General features: G+C 42.6%; 3 protein-coding genes across 12 annotated transcripts in view; all 3 read left to right on the top strand.

Annotated features, from left to right (window-relative positions):
* Positions 1-20,145, top strand: part of WRN (WRN RecQ like helicase) — a 139,215-nt gene that overhangs the window by 30,899 nt on the left and 88,171 nt on the right. For 7 of the 10 annotated variants that reach the window (XM_060001076.1, XM_060001077.1, XM_060001081.1 and 4 more), the window contains exons 2-7: positions 9,561-9,662; positions 10,319-10,431; positions 14,009-14,154; positions 14,620-14,768; positions 15,626-15,775; positions 16,984-17,053. In XM_060001076.1, coding sequence (XP_059857059.1) covers positions 9,573-9,662; positions 10,319-10,431; positions 14,009-14,154; positions 14,620-14,768; positions 15,626-15,775; positions 16,984-17,053 — 718 coding nt within the window. In that variant the 5' untranslated portion in view covers positions 9,561-9,572. Of the gene's footprint in view, positions 1-6,186; positions 6,304-8,633; positions 8,803-8,873; positions 8,902-9,560; positions 9,663-10,318; positions 10,432-14,008; positions 14,155-14,619; positions 14,769-15,625; positions 15,776-16,983; positions 17,054-20,145 lie in introns of those variants that run through there. The other 3 variants (XM_060001078.1, XM_060001075.1, XM_060001079.1) reach the window with 3 other exon arrangements.
* LOC132417730 (uncharacterized) lies at positions 1,171-6,440 on the top strand. The gene is given in 2 exon segments (XM_060001503.2): positions 1,171-3,883; positions 3,886-6,440. Coding segments are annotated over 2 exon segments (5,268 nt in total).
* On the top strand, positions 6,496-8,064 carry LOC132417729 (syncytin-1-like). The gene has a single exon (XM_060001502.1). The coding sequence runs from the start codon at positions 6,496-6,498 to the stop codon at positions 8,062-8,064; it is 1,569 nt and encodes a 522-aa protein (XP_059857485.1).

Below are 20,145 nucleotides of genomic sequence, written 5' to 3'. Positions count from 1 at the left end.
GGGGGTTTATGCTTGGGAAAATGAGCACTTAAATGGATACTTGCTGGATATTGTTTAATTTTTTCAGAATTTGTATTGCTAAATATCAGTAGGGATAACAGGCTATACCATAATCATAAATAGTTGCTTTGATTATTTCATATTGACATTGTTTCATCATAAGAATCTTCAGGTGTATACTAAAAACTGCTGTGCCTGAGGGGGCTATGTTCTACTTTGGTGGGAATAGGACTGAGTTGACGCCCTGCATTCAATTTGTGCCTTTCCTGGAGTTTCTTTTCTGTTCCTCCCGGAGGAGAAGGGCCGAAAAAGGGCCATTCCAGGGCGCGGCGCTGGGCTTGCCACATTTGGGAGCGCCGCCTGAAGTTGGGTGCACAGCCTCCCGCCGCCCTGCCGTTGGGCTGGTGGAGGCCGCAGCACTGCTAGGGTTCCATCAGTCTTCCTGTTTGCACTATTTCTTTTTGTGACTATGGCCCCGTCTTAAGTATTTCCAATTGAGAAACGAAACCTCAGGAAACCGAAACTTAACTAGCCGTTCTCGCTTCTGTAATTACGCTTGCTGACCCCCCCCCTGCAACCGTCCAACCAATCAGACGGCGACTAGTGTCTTTGTTCAAAAATCAACCAATCAGTACTCCCCACCCCTGGAAAGTCCCGCAGAACGTCCCGAACTTGTTTGTACCTGTGTATAAAAGAGCTGTACTAAACTCCGCCAGGACCTCTTAGCGTCACTGGCAACGAGTGCGCGGAGTTCCAGGTTCGAACCTGCAATAAATGACCCTTGCCGTTTGGCTTTGACTCTCGACTCTGGTGGTCTTGTGGAGGGACCTCGCGACCTTGGGCATTTCATTTGGGGGCTCGTCCGGGATGCCCCCAAGCCCACCAGACATCAGGTCAACGGGTCATCGCTGACAACCGATGGGTAAGTAAGCCGGCTCAGGGTACCTTCTGTTTTGGGGACTAGGACGGTCCTGGCGGACGCGCTATAGGACACCTAGTCGGGTGTGGTTGGAGACGTCCACCACGACCCATCTGGGGCTGATAGCCCATCTGAAGCGCGCACGCGATAACCTCCCCTTCCTCCTTTTACAGGCTCCGCTATTGGGACTGCTCTTAGTCACTTTTGTTTTCAGAGTACCTTTTCTAACCAATCTCTTCCAGGACCTAGACATGGGCCAAGCACAGAGTACCCCCCTCGCCCTCCTTCTCGCTAATTTCGGGGATGTAAAGTCCCGAGGACACAACTTCAGTCTGGACATCCGGAGAAGAAAACTAATTACCTTCTGCCGCTCTGAATGGCCAACTTTTGGGGTTGGCTGGCCCACCGAGGGTACCTTTTGTCTTCCTATAATCCTAAAAGTTAAATCTAGAGTTTTCTTGCCAGGAAAAGAAGGCCATCCGGACCAGATCCCCTACATCCTGGTATGGCAGGACCTGGTAGAAAACCCTCCTCCCTGGATGACCCCCTTTTTGTCATCAGGGTCATGTAAGATCCTTGCGGCCCGACCAACTAAACCCCCCAAGCCTCAGACCCCAACTGCACCCATACTCTCTGATAGCCAAGACCTCCTTCTCCTAGACCCCCCCCCATATCAACCTCCTCCTTTGGCCCCACAACCGGTCCCCCTTCCTGCTCCTGGCCCTGCTCCTCTCCCCTTGGTAGAACCTCCTGCGGCCCCTCCCGAAGGGCCACCCAGGCCAGAACCGGAGGACCGAGAGGCAGAGGCACTACCGGTCCTCCTGCCCAATGAAAATAATTCCCATGGGCTGGCTGGGCGCACTCGTGGACATCCTGATTCCACCATAGCCCTACCCCTGCGAGAAATAGGCCCTCCCGATGAGACAGGGAACCCCCGACTCCAGTATTGGCCATTCTCTACCAGTGACTTATATAATTGGAAAACCCAGAATGCCTGCTTTTCTGATAATCCTAAAGACTTGATAGCTCTTCTAGATAGCGTTATGTTCACTCATCAGCCCACCTGGGATGACTGCCAACAGCTCCTCCGGATCCTATTCACTACCGAAGAATGAGAGCGAATCCATCTGGAGGCGAGAAAACTGGTTCCTGGAGATGATGGTCAACCCACCGCTAACCCTGACCTCATCAATGCAGCCTTTCCCTTAACTCGCCCCCCGCAGGATGAATGCGACTATAACACCGGAGAAGGTAGGGGACGACTGCTCATTTATCGCCAGACTCTAATGGCGGGTCTCCGGGCTGCCGCGCGCAAGCCCACTAATTTGGCCAAGGTATATTCAATTTTACAAGGTAAAACAGAAAGCCCCTCCTCTTACTTAGAAGGATTAATGGAAGCCTTTAGGCAGTATACCCCTATGGATCCAGAGGCCCCCGAAAATCAGGCTGCCGTTGTAATGTCCTTCGTTAACCAGGCAGCCCCTGATATTAAAAAGAAACTCCAGAAGTTAGAAGATCTGGAGGGCAAACAGATACAGGACCTACTCCGTATCGCCCAGCGCGTCTTTAATAACCGAGACGCCCCAGAGGATAAACAACTTAAAGCCACTGAGAAAATGACTAAGGTCCTGGCCGCCATTGTTCAGAAAGATCAAGAGGGCCCACCAGCCACTCGACCTCCCAGGCGACCATTGGACAGAGATCAATGTGCCTATTGCAAGGAAAAGGGCCACTGGGCTCGGGAATGCCCCAAGAAAAGGCAGCCGCGCCCCAACCAGGGGCAATGGCAACCGAAGGCCACCCCAGTCCTGTTTACACATGATGCAGAGTAGGGGGGACGGGGTTCGGACCCCCTCCCCGAACCCAGGGTAACCCTACAAGTGGAGGGGAAACCAGTCCAATTCCTGGTGGATACAGGGGCACAGCATTTGGTCTTGGTTAAGCCCCACGGGAAAGTTTCTAACAAATCCTCCTGGGTCCAGGGAGCTACGGGAGTCAAACGTTACCTTTGGACCACTCAGAGAACTGTGGACTTGGGCACGGGAAGGGTAACCCATACCTTTCTGGTCATTCCCGATAGCCCTTGCCCCTTACTGGGGAGAGACTTACTCACTAAAATGGGAGCACAAATTCATTTTCGGCCAGAGGGGCCAATCGTAACAAACCCTCACGACCAACCCATATCTGTGCTCACCCTGAACTTGGAAGATGAGTACCGACTTCACCAGGAACCACCCTCCCAAAATCAAGATATAGAGTCATGGCTTCAGCAGTTCCCCGAAGCATGGGCAGAAACGGGGGGGATGGGACTAGCCAAACATCGCCCAGCCCTATTCATAGAGATCAAACCAGGGGCAGATCCTGCACGTGTCCGACAGTATCCCATGCCCATAGAGGCCAAGACTGGTATCACTCCTCATATTCGCCGGCTTCTTGACCTGGGGATACTGCGTCCCTGCCAGTCGGCCTGGAATACACCCCTGCTGCCAGTCCGCAAACCTAACAGTAAAGACTACCGCCCAGTGCAGGACCTGAGGGAAGTTAACAGATGGGTCATAGACATCCATCCTACTGTGCCCAATCCATATACTCTTTTGAGCGCCCTTTGTCCAGAAAAACAATGGTATACTGTGCTGGACCTCAAAGATGCCTTTTTTAGTTTACCCTTGGCGCCCAAAAGTCAAGAACTCTTTGCCTTCAAATGGTCAGATCCCGAGAGAGGTATAAACGGACAACTCACCTGGACCAGACTTCCCCAAGGATTCAAAAACTCGCCTACCTTGTTTGATGAGGCCCTACACGAGGATCTCAGTGAGTACCGGAGACAAAACCCCGATGTAACCCTCCTGCAGTATGTTGATGATCTCTTAATAGCTGCTGAGACCGCTGAAGCCTGCCTGCAGGGAACCAGAAACCTCCTACGGACTCTCGGCACCCTGGGATACCGGGCCTCTGCCAAGAAAGCAAGATCTGCAGGCCTGAGGTAACTTACCTGGGGTACCTATTGAAAGGGGGGCAACGATGGCTCACAGATGCACGGAAGGAAACCGTCCTCCGCATCCCCAGACCCACCACGCCTCGACAGGTGAGGGAATTTTTGGGGTCAGCGGGGTTCTGCCGTTTATGGATACCCAAATTTGCTGAAATGGCCAAACCGCTATACTTAGCCACCAAAGAGCAGACGCCCTTTGAATGGACAGAGGAGGCTGAGCAGTCATTTCAGCAGATCAAAACTGCCTTGCTATCCGCACCCACCCTGGGTCTCCCTGATGTCTCCAAACCCTTCCACCTCTTTGTGGATGAAAGCAAAGGCATAGCTAAGGCCGTGTTGACCCAGCCCCTCAGTCCTTGGCCCAGGCCTGTTGCTTACCTATCAAAAAAATTGGACCCAGTGGCTGCCGGCTGGCCTCCTTGCCTCCGGATGATCGCCGCCACGGCCCTAATGGTAAAGGATGCTGGCAAACTAACTATGGGACAGGAGTTGCATGTCACCACCCCCCACGCCATCGACGGGGTTCTCAAACAGCCTCCCGACCGCTGGATGAGCAATGCTCGACTGGTCCACTACCAGGGTCTACTGTTAAATCCCCTCAGAATCAGCTACCCTCCGCCGCGGGCATTAAACCCTGCCTCCCTATTACCTGACCCAGATTTGGACTCCCCACTCCATGACTGTGCAGAGGTACTGGCCCAGATCCATGGGGTACGGGAAGACCTACGTGACCAACCCCTACCGGATGCACAAGTCACATGGTTCACTGACGGCAGCAGCTTTGTCCAGCAAGATCAGAGGTATGCGGGGGCAGCGGTAACATCAGAGACTGAAGTGATATGGGCAGAGACTCTCCCCCCAGGGACCTCAGCCCAAAAAGCTGAATTAATTGCCCTGACCCAAGCTCTCAAAATGAGCAAAGGCCAAAAAGCCACCATATACACAGACAGCCGGTATGCTTTCGCTACCGCACATATACATGGGGCAATATACCAAGAGCGGGGACTACTCACAGCAGAGGGCAAAGACATCAAGAACAAAGAGGAAATCCTGGCCTTGCTAGCGGCCATATGGGAACCCAAAAAGCTAGCCATTGTACACTGCCCGGGGCATCAAAAACCCACGAATCCAGTCGCCCGAGGCAACAATTTGGCAGACCAGACAGCTCGAAAGGCGGCACACACTCCAATACCATTACTTCCCCTGCAACTGCCGGATCCAGGGCCCCGGGAACTACCGCCCCAACCCGACTACTCGGAGGATGACATCAGATGGATGAGCAAGCTCCCTCTAACCCAGGTTAGAGACGGATGGTGGCGGGACGCTAAGAACAATATCCTCCTTCCTGAGAAACTAGGAACCCTGGTCCTTGAACGGATCCACCGTAGCACCCACTTGGGCGCCCGACAGCTACAGGATCTCATCAGGCAGACTGGACTTAAAATTAAAAATGTCTCCGAGAAGACTGAACGACTGGTTGCTGACTGTGCAGTCTGCCAACTCCATAATGCCAGCACCCACCCATCAACCACTGGCATCCGGGAGAGAGGAAACCAGCCCGGAGCCTACTGGGAAGTGGACTTCACGGAGGTAAAGCCTGGCAAATATGGGTATAAATATTTACTGGTGTTTATAGATACCTTTTCAGGTTGGACTGAGGCATTCCCAACCAAGAATGAGACTGCACAAATAGTAGCTAAGAAGCTACTAGAAGAGATCCTGCCCAGGTATGGCTTTCCAGTTATGATAGGGTCCGACAACGGGCCAGCCTTCGTTTCTAAGGTAAGTCAGGATCTGGCTTCCATACTTGGGGCTAATTGGAAATTACATTGTGCATACCGCCCCCAGAGTTCAGGACAGGTAGAAAGGATGAATAGAACTCTAAAAGAGACCTTGACTAAATTGACCATGGAGACTGGCGCTAACTGGGTAGTCCTACTCCCCTACGCTCTGTTTAGGGTGCGAAATTCCCCCTATAAGCTAGGATTTACTCCCTACGAAATAATGCATGGTAGGCCTCCTCCTATCATCCCTAACCTAAAGACTAACCTTATCCAATTGGACCCAGAAAATAATCTCCTGTCTTCCCTCCAAGCCTTACAGCGGACACACGAGACAATCTGGCCCAAACTAAAAGAGCTATATGCAACAGGACCCCCGCCTACTCCACACCAGCTCCGGCCAGGTGACTGGGTCCTTGTCAAACGCCATCGACAAGAGACCCTAGAACCCAGGTGGAAAGGACCTTACCAGATCATCCTGACAACGCCGACGGCCATCAAGGTGGACAGCATAGCTGCCTGGATCCATTACACCCACGTCAAGCCGGTGGACCCATTTTCTGACCTCATCAAGTCCACTAAAGCTGACGTCACCTGGACGGTTGACCGGAGTAAGGACAATCCCCTCAAACTGACCTTGCGCCGTACCCTCCCCCATGATGACCAAGGTACTGCTGATAGCCCTAATGATAGTCCTAACCCTCAATCCTCGGGCCACGAGGGGAGGACTCAGCCCTCCCCCCGATAAGAATACTTTAATACAACAACTATATGGTGCACCGTGCGAGTGCAGGGGAGGTACTATGGAGGCTCCTGTTGTTCCCCGAGGGTATACTCATATGCAGGACTGCGGGGGCATAACTGCATATCTTGTTCAGGCATATAGGGTTACCGGGGCCTCTCAAAGCTGGCAATGCTACCATAAGCCTAAGCCACTCCCCCCTCGAGCTACTTGCCCCTGTTCTACCTTCCAGGAATCAATGCATAGCATGTGCTATTCCTCTTACCAGCAATGTATAGGGGCCAATAACAAGACTTATTTCACAGCCATACTACAGAATAATAAAAGCCCCACCATTAGTGAGGGTAATAAATACCTTCAGGCTGGATGCACTGGCACCCCCGGGACCCCGGTATGCTGGAATACCAGGGCACCTATACACATGTCAGATGGAGGGGGGCCACAACATATGATGCGCCAGGTAAAGACCCAAAGACAAATAGAAGAGGTCTATCAGCATCTATACCCACAGCTCAGCTACCACCCCCTAATTCTCCCTAAGGTCAATCCCTCTGAACTGGACCCCCAGACCATGTCCATACTAGAAGCTACTTTTGCGCTTTTGAATAGCACCAACCCCAACTTAGCACAGGATTGCTGGCTCTGCCTTCCTCAAGGACCGCCCCGCCCTATAGCCATCCCCACCTTCGCCAATTTAGACATCAACGAACGATGTAACCCTACTTCACTCCCCGAGCCGTTCCTCATACAATTTTCAAAATTTTCAACCACCTTTAATACCTCATGCTTTGTCAAGAACGATTCCCTCTCTAACGCCAGTATTGACTTGGGAATCCTTTCATCCACTGGATGTAGTCAATATATCCCCGTGAACAACTCCCTCTGTAGTCCTAATACCACTGTCTTTGTCTGTGGAAATAACCTAGCATACACCTATTTACCCCCGAACTGGACAGAGGTCTGCACCCTAGCCACCCTCCTCCCCAATGTAGACCTGATCTCGGGAGACACCCCATTGCCCATTCCCAGCTTTGACCTCTGGGCAGGGAGAACCAAACGAGCCATTACAGTCATACCCCTCCTGGTAGGATTAGGAATTACAGGAGCTGTGGCCACAGGGAGTACAGGTCTTGGGGTCTCCCTTCACTCCTATAATCAGCTGTCTAGGCAATTAATAGAAGATGTAGAAACTCTCTCTGGGACCATTCAGGACTTACAGGACCAATTAGATTCGCTGGCCGAGGTGGTCCTACAGAATAGGAGGGGCTTAGACTTGCTGACAGCTGAACAGGGTGGGATATGCCTCGCCCTAAAAGAAAAATGTTGTTTCTATGCAAATAAATCAGGCATTGTAAGAATCAAGATCCACCAGCTCCAGGAAGACCTAGCTCGCCGCCGGCAAGAATTAGCGGATAATCCCCTTTGGTCAGGATTTCATGGGATGCTCCCCTTCCTCCTCCCCATCCTGGGCCCTCTACTATGCCTCCTTCTCCTCCTCACTATAGGCCGCTGTATACTCAGTAAAGTCATCGATTTTGTTCGCGAAAGAATAAATACAGTCCAGCTAATGATATTAAGAACACAATATCAGCCTTGCGAGGCCTCAGAAATTGAAGAAACTGAGCCTTGAGGACCCAAGGTTGGCTCCTCTGGTTCATGAGAAAGGGGGGAATGAGGGGGCTATGTTCTACTTTGGTGGGAATAGGACTGAGTTGACGCCCTGCATTCAATTTGTGCCTTTCCTGGAGTTTCTTTTCCTCCCGGAGGAGAAGGGCCGAAAAAGGGCCATTCCAGGGCGCGGCGCTGGGCTTGCCACATTTGGGAGCGCCGCCTGAAGTTGGGCGCACAGCCTCCCGCCGCCCTGCCGTTGGGCTGGTGGAGGCCGCAGCATGGCTAGGGTTGCATCAGTCTTCCAGTTTGCACTATTTCTTTTTGTGACCATGGCCCCGTCTTGAGTATTTCCAATTGAGAAACGAAACCTCAGGAAACCGAAACTTAACTAGCGGCTCTCGCTTCTGTAATTACGCTTGCTGACCCCCCCCCCCACAACCGTCCAATCAATCAGACGGCGACTAGTGTCTTTGTTCCAAAGTCAACCTGCAACCGTCCAACCAATCAGACGGCGACTAGTGTCTTTGTTCAAAAGTCAACCTGCAACCGTCCAACCAATCAGACGGCGACTAGTGTCTTTGTTCAAAAATCAACCAATCAGTACTCCCCACCCCTGGAAAGCCCCCGAGTGCGCGGAGGTCCAGGTTCGAACCTTGCCGTTTGGCTTTGAGTCTCGACTCTGGTGGTCTTGTGGAGGGGCCTCGCGACCTTGGGCATTTCATGTCTTTACTAGAAATTTGAGATAACAGGAACTAAGGTTGGGGTTTGAAGAATTTTATTAAGAACCTAAGGCCACTTCAGTTTAGTGTATTAAGTCACATGAGGATATGGATCTGTTTTATCTTTAAAAGAAAGAGTATGTCATGGTTTTCCTATTAATTGTATTTTCTGCAACCATTCTTGAAGTGTGGTTTATATTGAGTAGAGCCCTCAAAGCTCGTAACAGATTTTTAAAAAATATTCTCAACGAAACTCTTATTCTTAGGGAGACTGGTTCACTTGTTAGGCTAAGAGTATAATTAAAAACCCTTAATATAGAAAAGCTTATCTGTCTCAAAATTCTCTTCAGGTAGACTTGTGAACAGTTTAACAGTTTGATGAGTTTACTTAAATCTTAGGAAAGATGATAAGAAAATTAAAGTTGTCAAAAATTTATAGAAGTTTATACACCCAGATATTCTCATTGTAAATAAGATAAAGATTATTTTTTAAAAGGATCAAAGTCAGAGAATAATAAAATTTTGAAACTGCTAGAACCTTAGAACTCAATTAAACTGGCTCACTTATTTTGAAAAGAGGAAATACTAAATGTATGGTCATTAGAGCTCGCATGTTGTATGTTTCTTTTTCTTTTGCGATTCCAGCTCTTATAACCTATATTTGGGCCTAGATGCCATAACTTAATTTAAACATGTATATTTGGATCGTCAATCATATTGGTAGGTCTGTCTCTGAGTTTTCTTACGAAGACTGTATTTATTCACAAAGTACTTGTTTTTTGGATTTTGCAACTAGAACCTTTTAAAGATGAATGAACAAACATTGGAAACAACACAGCAGCGGAAACTTCCTGAATGGATGTCTACGCAGAAGACATATTCTGTAGAAGAAAGAAAGGTATGCCGTTCATTGATTATTCTTTCAGATGGAAAATTTAATGTGCATTTGACTGTAAAATGAGTCAATCCTAACTTGTAAACTTCAAGCCATTGTTTACATTTAGAGTTGCTGTTGTGTGAATGAACCAGAATCTAGTCATTGAATGGATGAATGGGATTAAATTTTAACTGGGTTTACAAAAATGAGAATTCTTACTCTATACTTCCCCTTTTTATCTAGTTTACATTGTTGACCTTGCCAGTTTGTTCCAATTCATATAATAATTTAGACAGCATTTATTTTGGTGAATTTTTATGGTTAAGTGAGTTTTAAGTCTTCATAGATTTAAGCTCCATCAACCAGTCTTCAGCATTTTATGGCAACATTATTGCATGTAGAATACTAATATAATTGAAGAAAAAATCTAATAAAATAAATGCTTTTATGAAAATAGGATTAGAAGTTTGCAAATAAATTTGTTAGAAAAATAATTTTACAGTGGGTAGCTTTATCTTTGTTAAATTGTCCGTATGACTTCATTAATCTATAAAGCATTAGTTGATAAAACTTAGGACTATAATTTGAATGCTTCAGTGAACTTTATTATTTCAGTGAACATTTATTATTTAATGTGAATTTTATTTGTGCCTTTTCGGAATTTTGTTTAACTCAAGGCATCTATTCAGAAGAGTGTTTTGGAAGATGATCTCCCCTTCTTAGAATTCAGTGGATCCATTGTGTACAGTTATGAAGCTAATGATTGTTCTTTCCTATCAGAAGATATTAGGTAAAGATTTAAATTTCCTACTTTCAGTTTAATTTGGACCCTTAGAATATAACTATTATGGTAATATTTGTATGTATATTGAGTTTTATAGTTGAGGTGTGTTCAGTACGTAATTACTTATACATGTAAAATATCACTGATAAGTTCTAATTCTGCTTTTTAAATAAAAACTTAAAATCACTGAATTAAATTTGTAATGTACCTGTTTGTTCATTCATAAGCCTTTCTATTAGTCTAGCTAATTTTTTAACTTTTCAGTACTTAAGATGTTATATATAGAACACACCAGTTTAGGAAAAACATGCAAAAATTATTCAACCTCTAAAACGCCCCTTTCTATTTCATTGAAAATACCAACATAGTAATACTGAATAGTGATTGTGATTGTCTCTGTCGCATTTAGTTAGCAACAATTATAGCAAATGATCCTTAAAAAGAACATTAAAAATGACTTAGTATTTTTTAAATTGTCTAATTAAATTAGTACTCTGCAATAATGCAGTCTAAGGCTCTTGAAGCATTTTACAAGGAGAAATAGGGAATTCATTCAGATCTTTGAAGTTATTATACCTGTCCTTTTTTTTTTTTTTTAAACTGTTATACATTGCCATAGAAGAAGCAGAGGTAAATTAAGCTATTTATTAATGGTTTCCTGGTAAATGTATTCTAGAAATAGCATTCAGGTGTCCTCACTCCCACTATAGTTATCTGGCTACATTTGGGACTCATTAAATAGAACTAAATTGTCTCACAGAGAAGGTAAAATCTGTTATTTATGATTATGTATTAACTCTACCATCTTACCTTTGACAGTGCTATAGTATGTCCTGTCTGAAGGCAATAAGCGTGTTTTGAAGAGTGTAGTTCTGATGAATTGTATGTTTTATGGAAGGCAGGCAAGTTTTTTTATTTTCACCTCCTTTGGTTACTTTAAAGATTTTTGCTATTCCAGGTTTTCAGCAATTAGATTATGATGTGCCTTTGTGTAGTGTGGTTTGTGTTTATCTTGCTTGGGGGTTCAGTGAGCTTTTTGGATCTGTGGGTTTATAGTTTCATCATATTTGAATAATTTCTTCAAATGTGTTTTTTCTCACATCCTGTTATTCTCCTCTTTTCCACTCTCAATGCAGATAGGTTAGATTGCTTGATACTGTGTTGTTGGTCACGAGGCTCTTTCAGTGTTTAAACTTTCTTCTTTCATTCTTTTTTCTCTCTGTGCTTCAGTTTGAATAGTTTCTTTGGCTCTGTATGCAAGTTCACTTATTTATTTTTTTATTCTGTAGTGTCTGTTCTGCTGTTATCCCATCCTGTGAATTTTAAATTTTGTTGTATTTTTCATCTCTAGAAGTTCCATTTGTTTCTTTTAAAAAATATCTTCTATTTTGGCTCTTATCATATTCATGTTTTCTTTTAAATCTTTGAACATGTTCAGCATGTTTATAATAGCTGTTTTAATATCCTCTTCTGTTAATTCCACTATACTAGTTATTTTTTCTGTTAAATGATTTTTATCCTGCTTATGAGTCATGTTTTCCAGTTTTTTTTTCACAGCTGACAGTTTTTGATTGGATGCTGTGATTTTACCTTGTTGAATGTTAGATTTTATTGCCTTCCTTGAAGGAAAGGAGCTTTGCTCTGTCAGGCAGTTAAGTTACCTGAAGATCAGACTTAACATTTTGAGGCTTATTTTTAAGCTTTTTTAGGGCATATCTATGGTAGCCTTTATTCTGGACATGATTTAGCCCTGTAATGGGTGTGACCTTTCTGGCTGGAGTCTTTGTTGACTGCCCCAGGTGATCAAAAAGAATCTACTCCAACTTTTCAGAACTTTAATGCCTCTTACCTCTATGTAAGCCCTAGGAGCTGTCCAGCTTACAGTTCCCTGGTTTTTCTTTGTCTAGCCTCGCAGTGTCACTGCATGCTTGCACGTCTTTTCCTGCCTAGCTCCCTCCTCCCCAGGACTCTACCCACAACCTCTAGCTGCCTCCTCTTCTCTGGCTCTGAGCTCTGTCTCCCAATTCAGTGCTCTGCTTTGGACTCTCCTCCCTGTTCTGTTATCTGGAATGTTCCAGGCAGAAAGCTGGGGCAGCAGTAGGCCTTACCATTTATTTCCTTCCCTCAGAGAGCATAGTCCTGTACTGCCCATTGTCTAGTGTCTGAAAACTGTTGTTTATATATTTTGTCCAGTTTTCTGTTTGTTCATGAAGGAAAGTTATGACTGATCAGTGTTATTTCATCTTAGCCCAAAGCAGAGGTTGAGTTTAAAAAAATTTTTAAAGTACATTTTTCACTTTTAAAAATTGTGAAATAGGCATATATAAACAATAATATAACAAGCACCCATATTCCTTCCACTAGCTTTATCAAATCTTAATTTTCTTCAAATCTTTATTAAGACATGAAACGATAAAATACAACTGAAGCCCGTGTATGCCCTTTCTGATTCTCTCCTCTGCAGTCCTCTGAGAGAACTCTGTCACGAGTTCAGTGTTTAGCATTCCCTCATATTTTCTATAATTTTCATAATTTTATATCCCCAAATATCATATACTATTACTTTGCCCATTTAGAATCTTTAAAAATAATGCTATCAAACTCTGTTTATATTCTGCCACTTGTCTTTTTCACTCAACATTTTATATTCTTTTTTTTTTTTTTTTTGGCGGTACGCGGGCCTCTCACTGTTGTGGCCTCTCCCGTTGCGGAGCACAGGCTCCGGACGCGCAGGCTCAGCGGCCGTGGCTCACGGGCCCAGCCACTCTGCGGCATGTGGGCTCCTCCCGGACCGGGGCACGAACCCGTGTCCCCTGCATCGGCAGGCAGACTCTCAACCACTGTGCCACCAGGGAAGCCCCAACGTTTTATATTCTTGAGAATTTTTCTTTTTGGTTTGGTATATGAAGTTCTATTTAAACTTTTATGTAGTGTTACATTGTTTCAGTATGTTACAATTTGTTCATTCTTTTGTTGATGGAAATGTAGTGTGTCCGTTTTTGCCAGATGGAACAGTATTGCAATGAACATTCTTAAACATTTCTATCTGTGCACATATGAGAGTTTCATATATTTATGAGAAAGACTTGTCAATTCATGCTGTTTACACATCTTTAGCTAGATGTTGTAAGTTTTTTCCAAGAGGATTTTATCAGTTTAAACATTCACCAGTATGTGAGTGGTCCCACTGGTAGATACCCTTCTCAGCATTTAATATTGTGAAGCTTTGTCAGTCAGGTAGATGTGAAATTGTATAGGTTCAATTTACATTCCTCTGAGTTCTATTGAGATTTTGTATCTTCATATATGCATTTGAATTTATTGGCCATTTGGGTATCCTTTGGGGAATTGCCTGTTCCTATTTCCCTCCCTTTTTTTTTTTGCCCCCACTGGATTATTTCTCTTTTTCATACTGACTTTTCAAGGAATTTTTAATATTTTCTGACTATTCATTATCAGTTATATGTATTACAGATATCGTCTACTGTCTATGGCTTGTCTTTTAACATTTTGAATGATGTCTTTAGTTATGTAGAAATTAAAATTTTAATGTAATTAATTTACACTGTTTTTCCCCATTTAGCATGAGTGTGTCTGATGGAGATGTGGTAGGATTTGACATGGAATGGCCACCAATATACAGTAAAGGGAAACTGAGCAGAGTTGCACTAATTCAGCTGTGTGTGTCAGAGAGCAAATGTTACTTGTTTCATATTTCTTCTATGTCAGGTTGGTATCTCTTTTATTTGTTTCATTTTTATATGGTTGATAATTGTATTATGTCAACTTTATCCATATAAAATTAAACTCTTGAATTAACTGGTGCTTCTCTCATCACCTTATGTTTATTTAAGTATTTATGTTCTACCTGATTCACTCATATCCCTGTTTTATTTAATTTTTACATCGTCTCTGTCAAACGTTAATATTATTCCTGTTTTAGAGACTAGAGAACTGAAGTATAGAGGGGCTAAATTTTAGTGATAACAGAGGTAGCATTTATGTTAGTTGTTTTTCTGTCATTTATCAATCAGGACTTTTTGCTTTAGGCAAGAAAAGCAACACTCAAGTTAAGTGTGTTTCTGAATTTAAACTTAAACAGAAGTTTAAGTATAAACATAGAATGTGTAAGAAGTAGAAAATAAATCTATCAAATTTGATAGAACCTATGGAAATAATAAAAAAATGTTACAGTTTTCCCTCAGGGATTAAAAATGTTGCTTGAAAATGAAGCAATTAAAAAGGTAGGTGTAGGAATTGAAGGAGATCAGTGGAAACTTCTACGTGACTTTGACATCAAATTGAAGAGTTTTGTGGAGCTGACAGATGTTGCCAATGAAAAGGTAGATATAATATGTATATTATTGTCACAAACAAGAAATTTATGTTTCACAGAATGTCCCTTCTATCTGTTTTAGATTTTTTTGAAGAAATAATGTAGGCTATATAATGTTTTTGTAAAAAAGAAGTCCCCAGTGAGTGTTCCATAATGAAAACCTTCAGTTCTAATCCATTGCCTTAGCAAACAGTTTCTTTAAGCAAGCACCCTCTCCCATATTTAGTATTATTTCACTTTGTTTCATATATATGTAAATTTAAATATTGTATTTTATCTCTTTAATCCATCTATATCAATGTCTTTTTTTTAACATCTTTATTGGGGTATAATTGCTTTACAATGGTGTGTTAGTTTCTGCTTTATAACAAAGTGAATCAGTTATACATATACATATGTTCCCATATCTCTTCCCTCTTGAATATCTTTTTTTTTTTAAAGAGCATAATGCAGCTTTTGTGGTATGATGCTCTTAGTGGAAGTTTGACCATCCCTTCCATCACCCATATTTCCCCTATTTTATTCATGTAGTCATTAAGTTAAATTCTCATATTAGCCAACTATTCATTTGGCTGAGAAGTAGAAAACCTACCAACCTATTCAACTTTTGTCTATGAATGATGCTTCGACAGTCCAAGAATTTTAATACCTACATTGGGGAAATTCCAGAATTAAATTCTTATAATGTAAACTGCAAATGAGGTTTTGAGTGACAGAAAATCTATTAAGGACTATCTCTGCCTTATATTTTGGTGTAACATTTCCAGCTTTATGTGTGACATGTTCATTTGGTATCAGATAATTAGGAATATCTGAAAATAGAAGGAAATAATTTTTGCTGAGTTGATTTTTCATTGCTTTTAGTTGAAATGTACAGAGACCTGGAGCCTCAGTGGTTTGGTTAAACACCTCTTTGGTAAACAGCTTCTGAAAGACAAGTCTATCCGCTGCAGCAACTGGAGTAAGTTTCCCCTCACTGAGGACCAGAAACTATATGCAGCCACTGATGCTTATGTATGTACCAGACATCTTTAGACTATGATCTGTTTGTTAAACTTTATAATAAATTACTTTATAAAAGTTTTATTGTGGTAGTGGCACAAACTTAACTAAAATCTTTTAAATCAGTTTGGCATTAAAAATGCTTAGGAAGAAATTTAGTGAAACTTGTAATTCTGAGTATTAATTAGCAAGTACCAATCAATAGATTGTTTAATACTAGTTATTTTTATTGTCATGAAGCCAAAATAATGTCCAATTTATATGTAAAAAATGTGAGTTCTCTGAAAACATGCAAGGTGAATAAGCTTAGACTGAGCAAGAACAAATGGTATTGATGATGTATTTTATTATAGGCCACTACAGAATAAAAAGAACTACAATACAGTTTCTATATTGAAACTGCCCTTATTTCTTATGTTTATATTTAAAATGTGGTAAAAATTTAGAAAAATTGCCTCCACAATTAGCTTTCTACTGCTGTTAGTCAGATGTATTTTCATATTTACATATTCGTACATAATGAAATCTGGCCTTATCTATATATATAGCACTATTGTTTGTTTGTTTCCAAGAAATGTATTTTATGTTCCAATGGACTTTTTTTCCCCTTATACTTTTATTTGTAGATGAATATCTTATTGTTTACTTTTTTGCATCTGTTTTTATGAATGGAAGCTCCTTTTATTTATAAACAGAAAAAATTCAATTTTGTGGGGAAATAGAAAGATAATGTTCTGTTTAAAAAAATCAGAAAACTTGTTGAGAACTAGTACAAGTTCTGTAGCATTTTTATTCATGAGAAATTCGTGTGACTTGATTGTTCCTATTAACAGTAGCTAGAAGGAGGACTGTATATACACTGACTAACAGCTAATAATGAGATAATGGGGAATGGATATCTGTAGTCAAACAGTTTTCTCTTACTTGATTGTATTTTGTTAGATTCCATTTATAAGTTATTTGATTTCGTTACCTGCTCATAATATTGAACGTTAAAATGTTAAAATTTTTATTTTAAGGTGTAGACAGCTACTTTCTGCATTCTCACAATTGGTGTGGTGAATAAATAAAGACATTTAGACCTTTGCATAACTTAATAGGTTGAATTCAGCTTTTTGGGTGCCTTGGGAATCATTGTTTTAGATTTTTGTAAAGATGGGACATGAAATTTTATTTGGTGATCTTTAGTATACTGTTTTCATTTTTTGGTTTTCCTGTAGGCTGGTTTCATCATTTATCAAAAATTAGAAAATTCGGGAGACGCTGTACAGATATTTGCTATACATGAAGGTATGTTATGGTCTGAAAATAAAAGGTAAGATTTGAATTTGCTCATTTGTGAGGTTTATCTCCAAAAAGTATTCACACATGTGCAAAATATTTAGTATTATTACAACTCCTTGATTGTCTGAGCAGTGTTGACATTAGGATGAGGTCTACTTGGCCAAAGCTTAGGGCTTCAGGCATGTTGGTTGTAGCAAAGCAGGACTTAACTAGTTTTCCTTTGTAGCATTGCTGTTCACTAGGCTTCTAGAGTTGGGTCTTAATAACATCAGTGATACAACCACCCACCTCTCAGTCTGGAGATTATACATCTTTGCTATAAATATTTAAAGTATATAAGATGCTTTATAGTGCCCTGGTTTAAATTTCTAAATTTTCTCCAGGATACGATAACTCTGCTGTTTTTCTCCAAACAGAATGGCCACTTCCTCGCTCCCTCCCTCCCTCCCTCCTTTCCTTCCAGCAGTGTCAACCTCACCTTTCTCAAATTTTCCCCGTGTATATACAGACGATATTTTCAAATGACCACTTTTGGTTTGTATTATAAGTTTGTGTTTTTTCTTTTATTAAAGGATATAGGAAGATTAGAACATCAGAAAATAAAAAGATATTTGCACATTGTTTCTCACTTAAAATACTAGCTTATTCCCAAGATGGTAGCTAATAAACACTAAATGATACAGTAGTTAAATATATTTTTATTCATTTATTAAATATTATTCAGCCCTTTATGAATGGAGATCCAGCAGTGAACAAGACAGGCACGATCTGTTTCCTGAGAGGGAAACCTACAACTTTATGGGGGATATAGATGAACCAAAAAAAGGCAGTGTAGGAAGATGAGGCTTATGATGTGGGAAAAAAAGGTGTTACGGTTAGCATATAGGAGAGGCATCCATGCATATCTGGAGGATATTTTATGGAGAAAGTGACATTTACGGCAAGACCTGAAATATGAGCAGGAGTCAGCTAGCTGAAGAGCAGAGGAGAAGTGTCAAAGGCACAGGAAATAGCAGGGGCCAAGTTTCAGAGGTAAGAGGTATCTATAGGCAACTGAAAGCAGTAAAGCACGGTAAGCTATTGAATATGACAGGGTGCGGGGTGTAGGAGAAGCAGAAAAAGGAAAGCAGATAGGCCATGTTAGGGGTTTACATTTCCTCCTAAGAGCTCTTGAGGGTTTTAAGCACAGGAGTGACGTGAATTACATTAAAAAATACAAACTTGGACTGTAGAGCAGAAAATGGGTTCTGGAGGGCAAGGGTCACAGTGGAAAGACCTGTTAGGAGGCTGTGCCCATAATCCAAGTGAGAGGTGATGGTGACCTGGCTTGGTTGGTTGTATTGAGGATGGAGAGAAGTGGATAGATGCAAAAGACACTTAATAGGGCAGTAGAATGAAAAGAATTTAATGTGATGGTGTGAGCCACGTGCCAAGGATCAGTCCTGTGCTGCTGGCATGAGCAACAGTGGTGAGAAACGTTGAAGAGGAGGAGCAGGGTTTGGGGTTGAGGAGTCATACAGTTGATTTTAGGCATGTTAAAGGAAGGAAGCCTGCGAGCTAGCGAAATGGAGGTGGTGGCCTGCAGGCACTTAGATACCCAGCCTGAAACTCAGGGGACAGTTTGAATTCAAGGTAAAGAATGAGGAGTTTGAGATAAAGAAGTGGGGCTGAGAGTCGTGAGGAACTCTTAGTATTTAATGTTTGCGTGGAGGAGGGGGACACCAGAGGAGCTGCCATGGGCATAGAAGGAAATGAGGAGGCGGGGTGTGCAGCAGGCCAAGTAAAGAGCATGTTTTTTGTAGGAGGGTGTTATCAACTGTTTTAAATTTTCCTGAGAGTCTGAGAAGCTGAGGACTCAGAATTAGTCCTTGGATTTGGCAATGTGGCAATCATTTGTAATCTTTTACTGCAGCAGCTTTGGTGTACTGGGTGACAAAAGGGTATATCGAGGAGAGAGTGGTCATGGGGGCACAAGAAAGGGTCACAGGCTTGGGTACCATGAAGGTCCTGTAACCGAAGCAAGAGTGGAATGATGTGGGAGAAATCACGTTTGCGTGAATAGAGGACTAAGATGTAAGGAACGTGAGAAAGCTTGTGTAAGTAACTTTTTTTTTTTTTAAGAAGCTTGGTTTGGAAAGGGAATATTTATTCATTTATTCATATACCATATTTGTTGGGTGTTTATTGTGGGTCAGGCAGTGTACCACTTGCTGACAAAATTGCACTGAACCAAAGCAGACCAAACCTCTTTACTTCATTTGTCTGAGTGAGGGAATGATGCCCAAGGGGAGAACATGGAAGGCGTGAGGGGAAGAGAGAGCAGAGTGTCTGAGGGACAGTGAGTGTGACTGAGGTGAAATGAGTAAGAGTGAGAGGAATAGGAAATGATGCCAGAAAAGTAGCTTGGGCCAGAGCATTTAGGGCTGTATAGGCTGTGAATCTGACTTCATATTTTATTATAAAATAAATACCATGATGAGTGATGCGAAATCCTTATAGGGTTTGGAGCAGCAGAATGATATGATTAAATTTTTATCTTGAAAGTATTTTTCTGGATGCTGTAGGAGGGCAAGTGTTTAGGCAGGGAAGTTGGTTTGGAGGCTATTGTAATAGTCCAGACAGGAGATGATGATTGTGTGAATTAGGCTGGTAGCAGCAGAGGGGTGAGAAGCCGTAGAGGGTGTATGTATTTGCTGATGAATTCTCTGTGGGCGGTGAGATGTAGAGAGTGAGAGAACAATCTGGGTATTTTGGTTGGATCCACTGAGTGAATGGGAGGGTCAGTCACAGTGGAAAGATTATGAGGAGAGCAGATTTGAGTGAGAAAAATCTAGATTTCAGTTTTGGCCATGCTAAGTTTCAGAGGCTTATTCATATCCAAGGAGATATCTTAGTTGGAAACATGATTCTGGAGTGCATTCAGGTGGTTGGAGATATAATTTGGCGGTCGTCAGCATACAGATGGTAGTTAAACCAGGGAAGATAAAATAGGGAGTGAGTGGAATAAAGAACAGAAGAGGCCCCCAAGTATTGACGTCAAGGGCACACCAACCTCTAGCGCTCAGGAAGATGAGGCGCATGCAGCAAAGAGGCCTGTG

Source organism: Delphinus delphis, chromosome 21, assembly GCF_949987515.2.
Source record: "Delphinus delphis chromosome 21, mDelDel1.2, whole genome shotgun sequence".
In the NCBI taxonomy this organism is placed as follows: Eukaryota; Metazoa; Chordata; class Mammalia; order Artiodactyla; family Delphinidae; genus Delphinus; species Delphinus delphis.
Note: the sequence above shows the minus strand (reverse complement) of the source record. Positions and strands in the feature narration are given on the sequence as shown.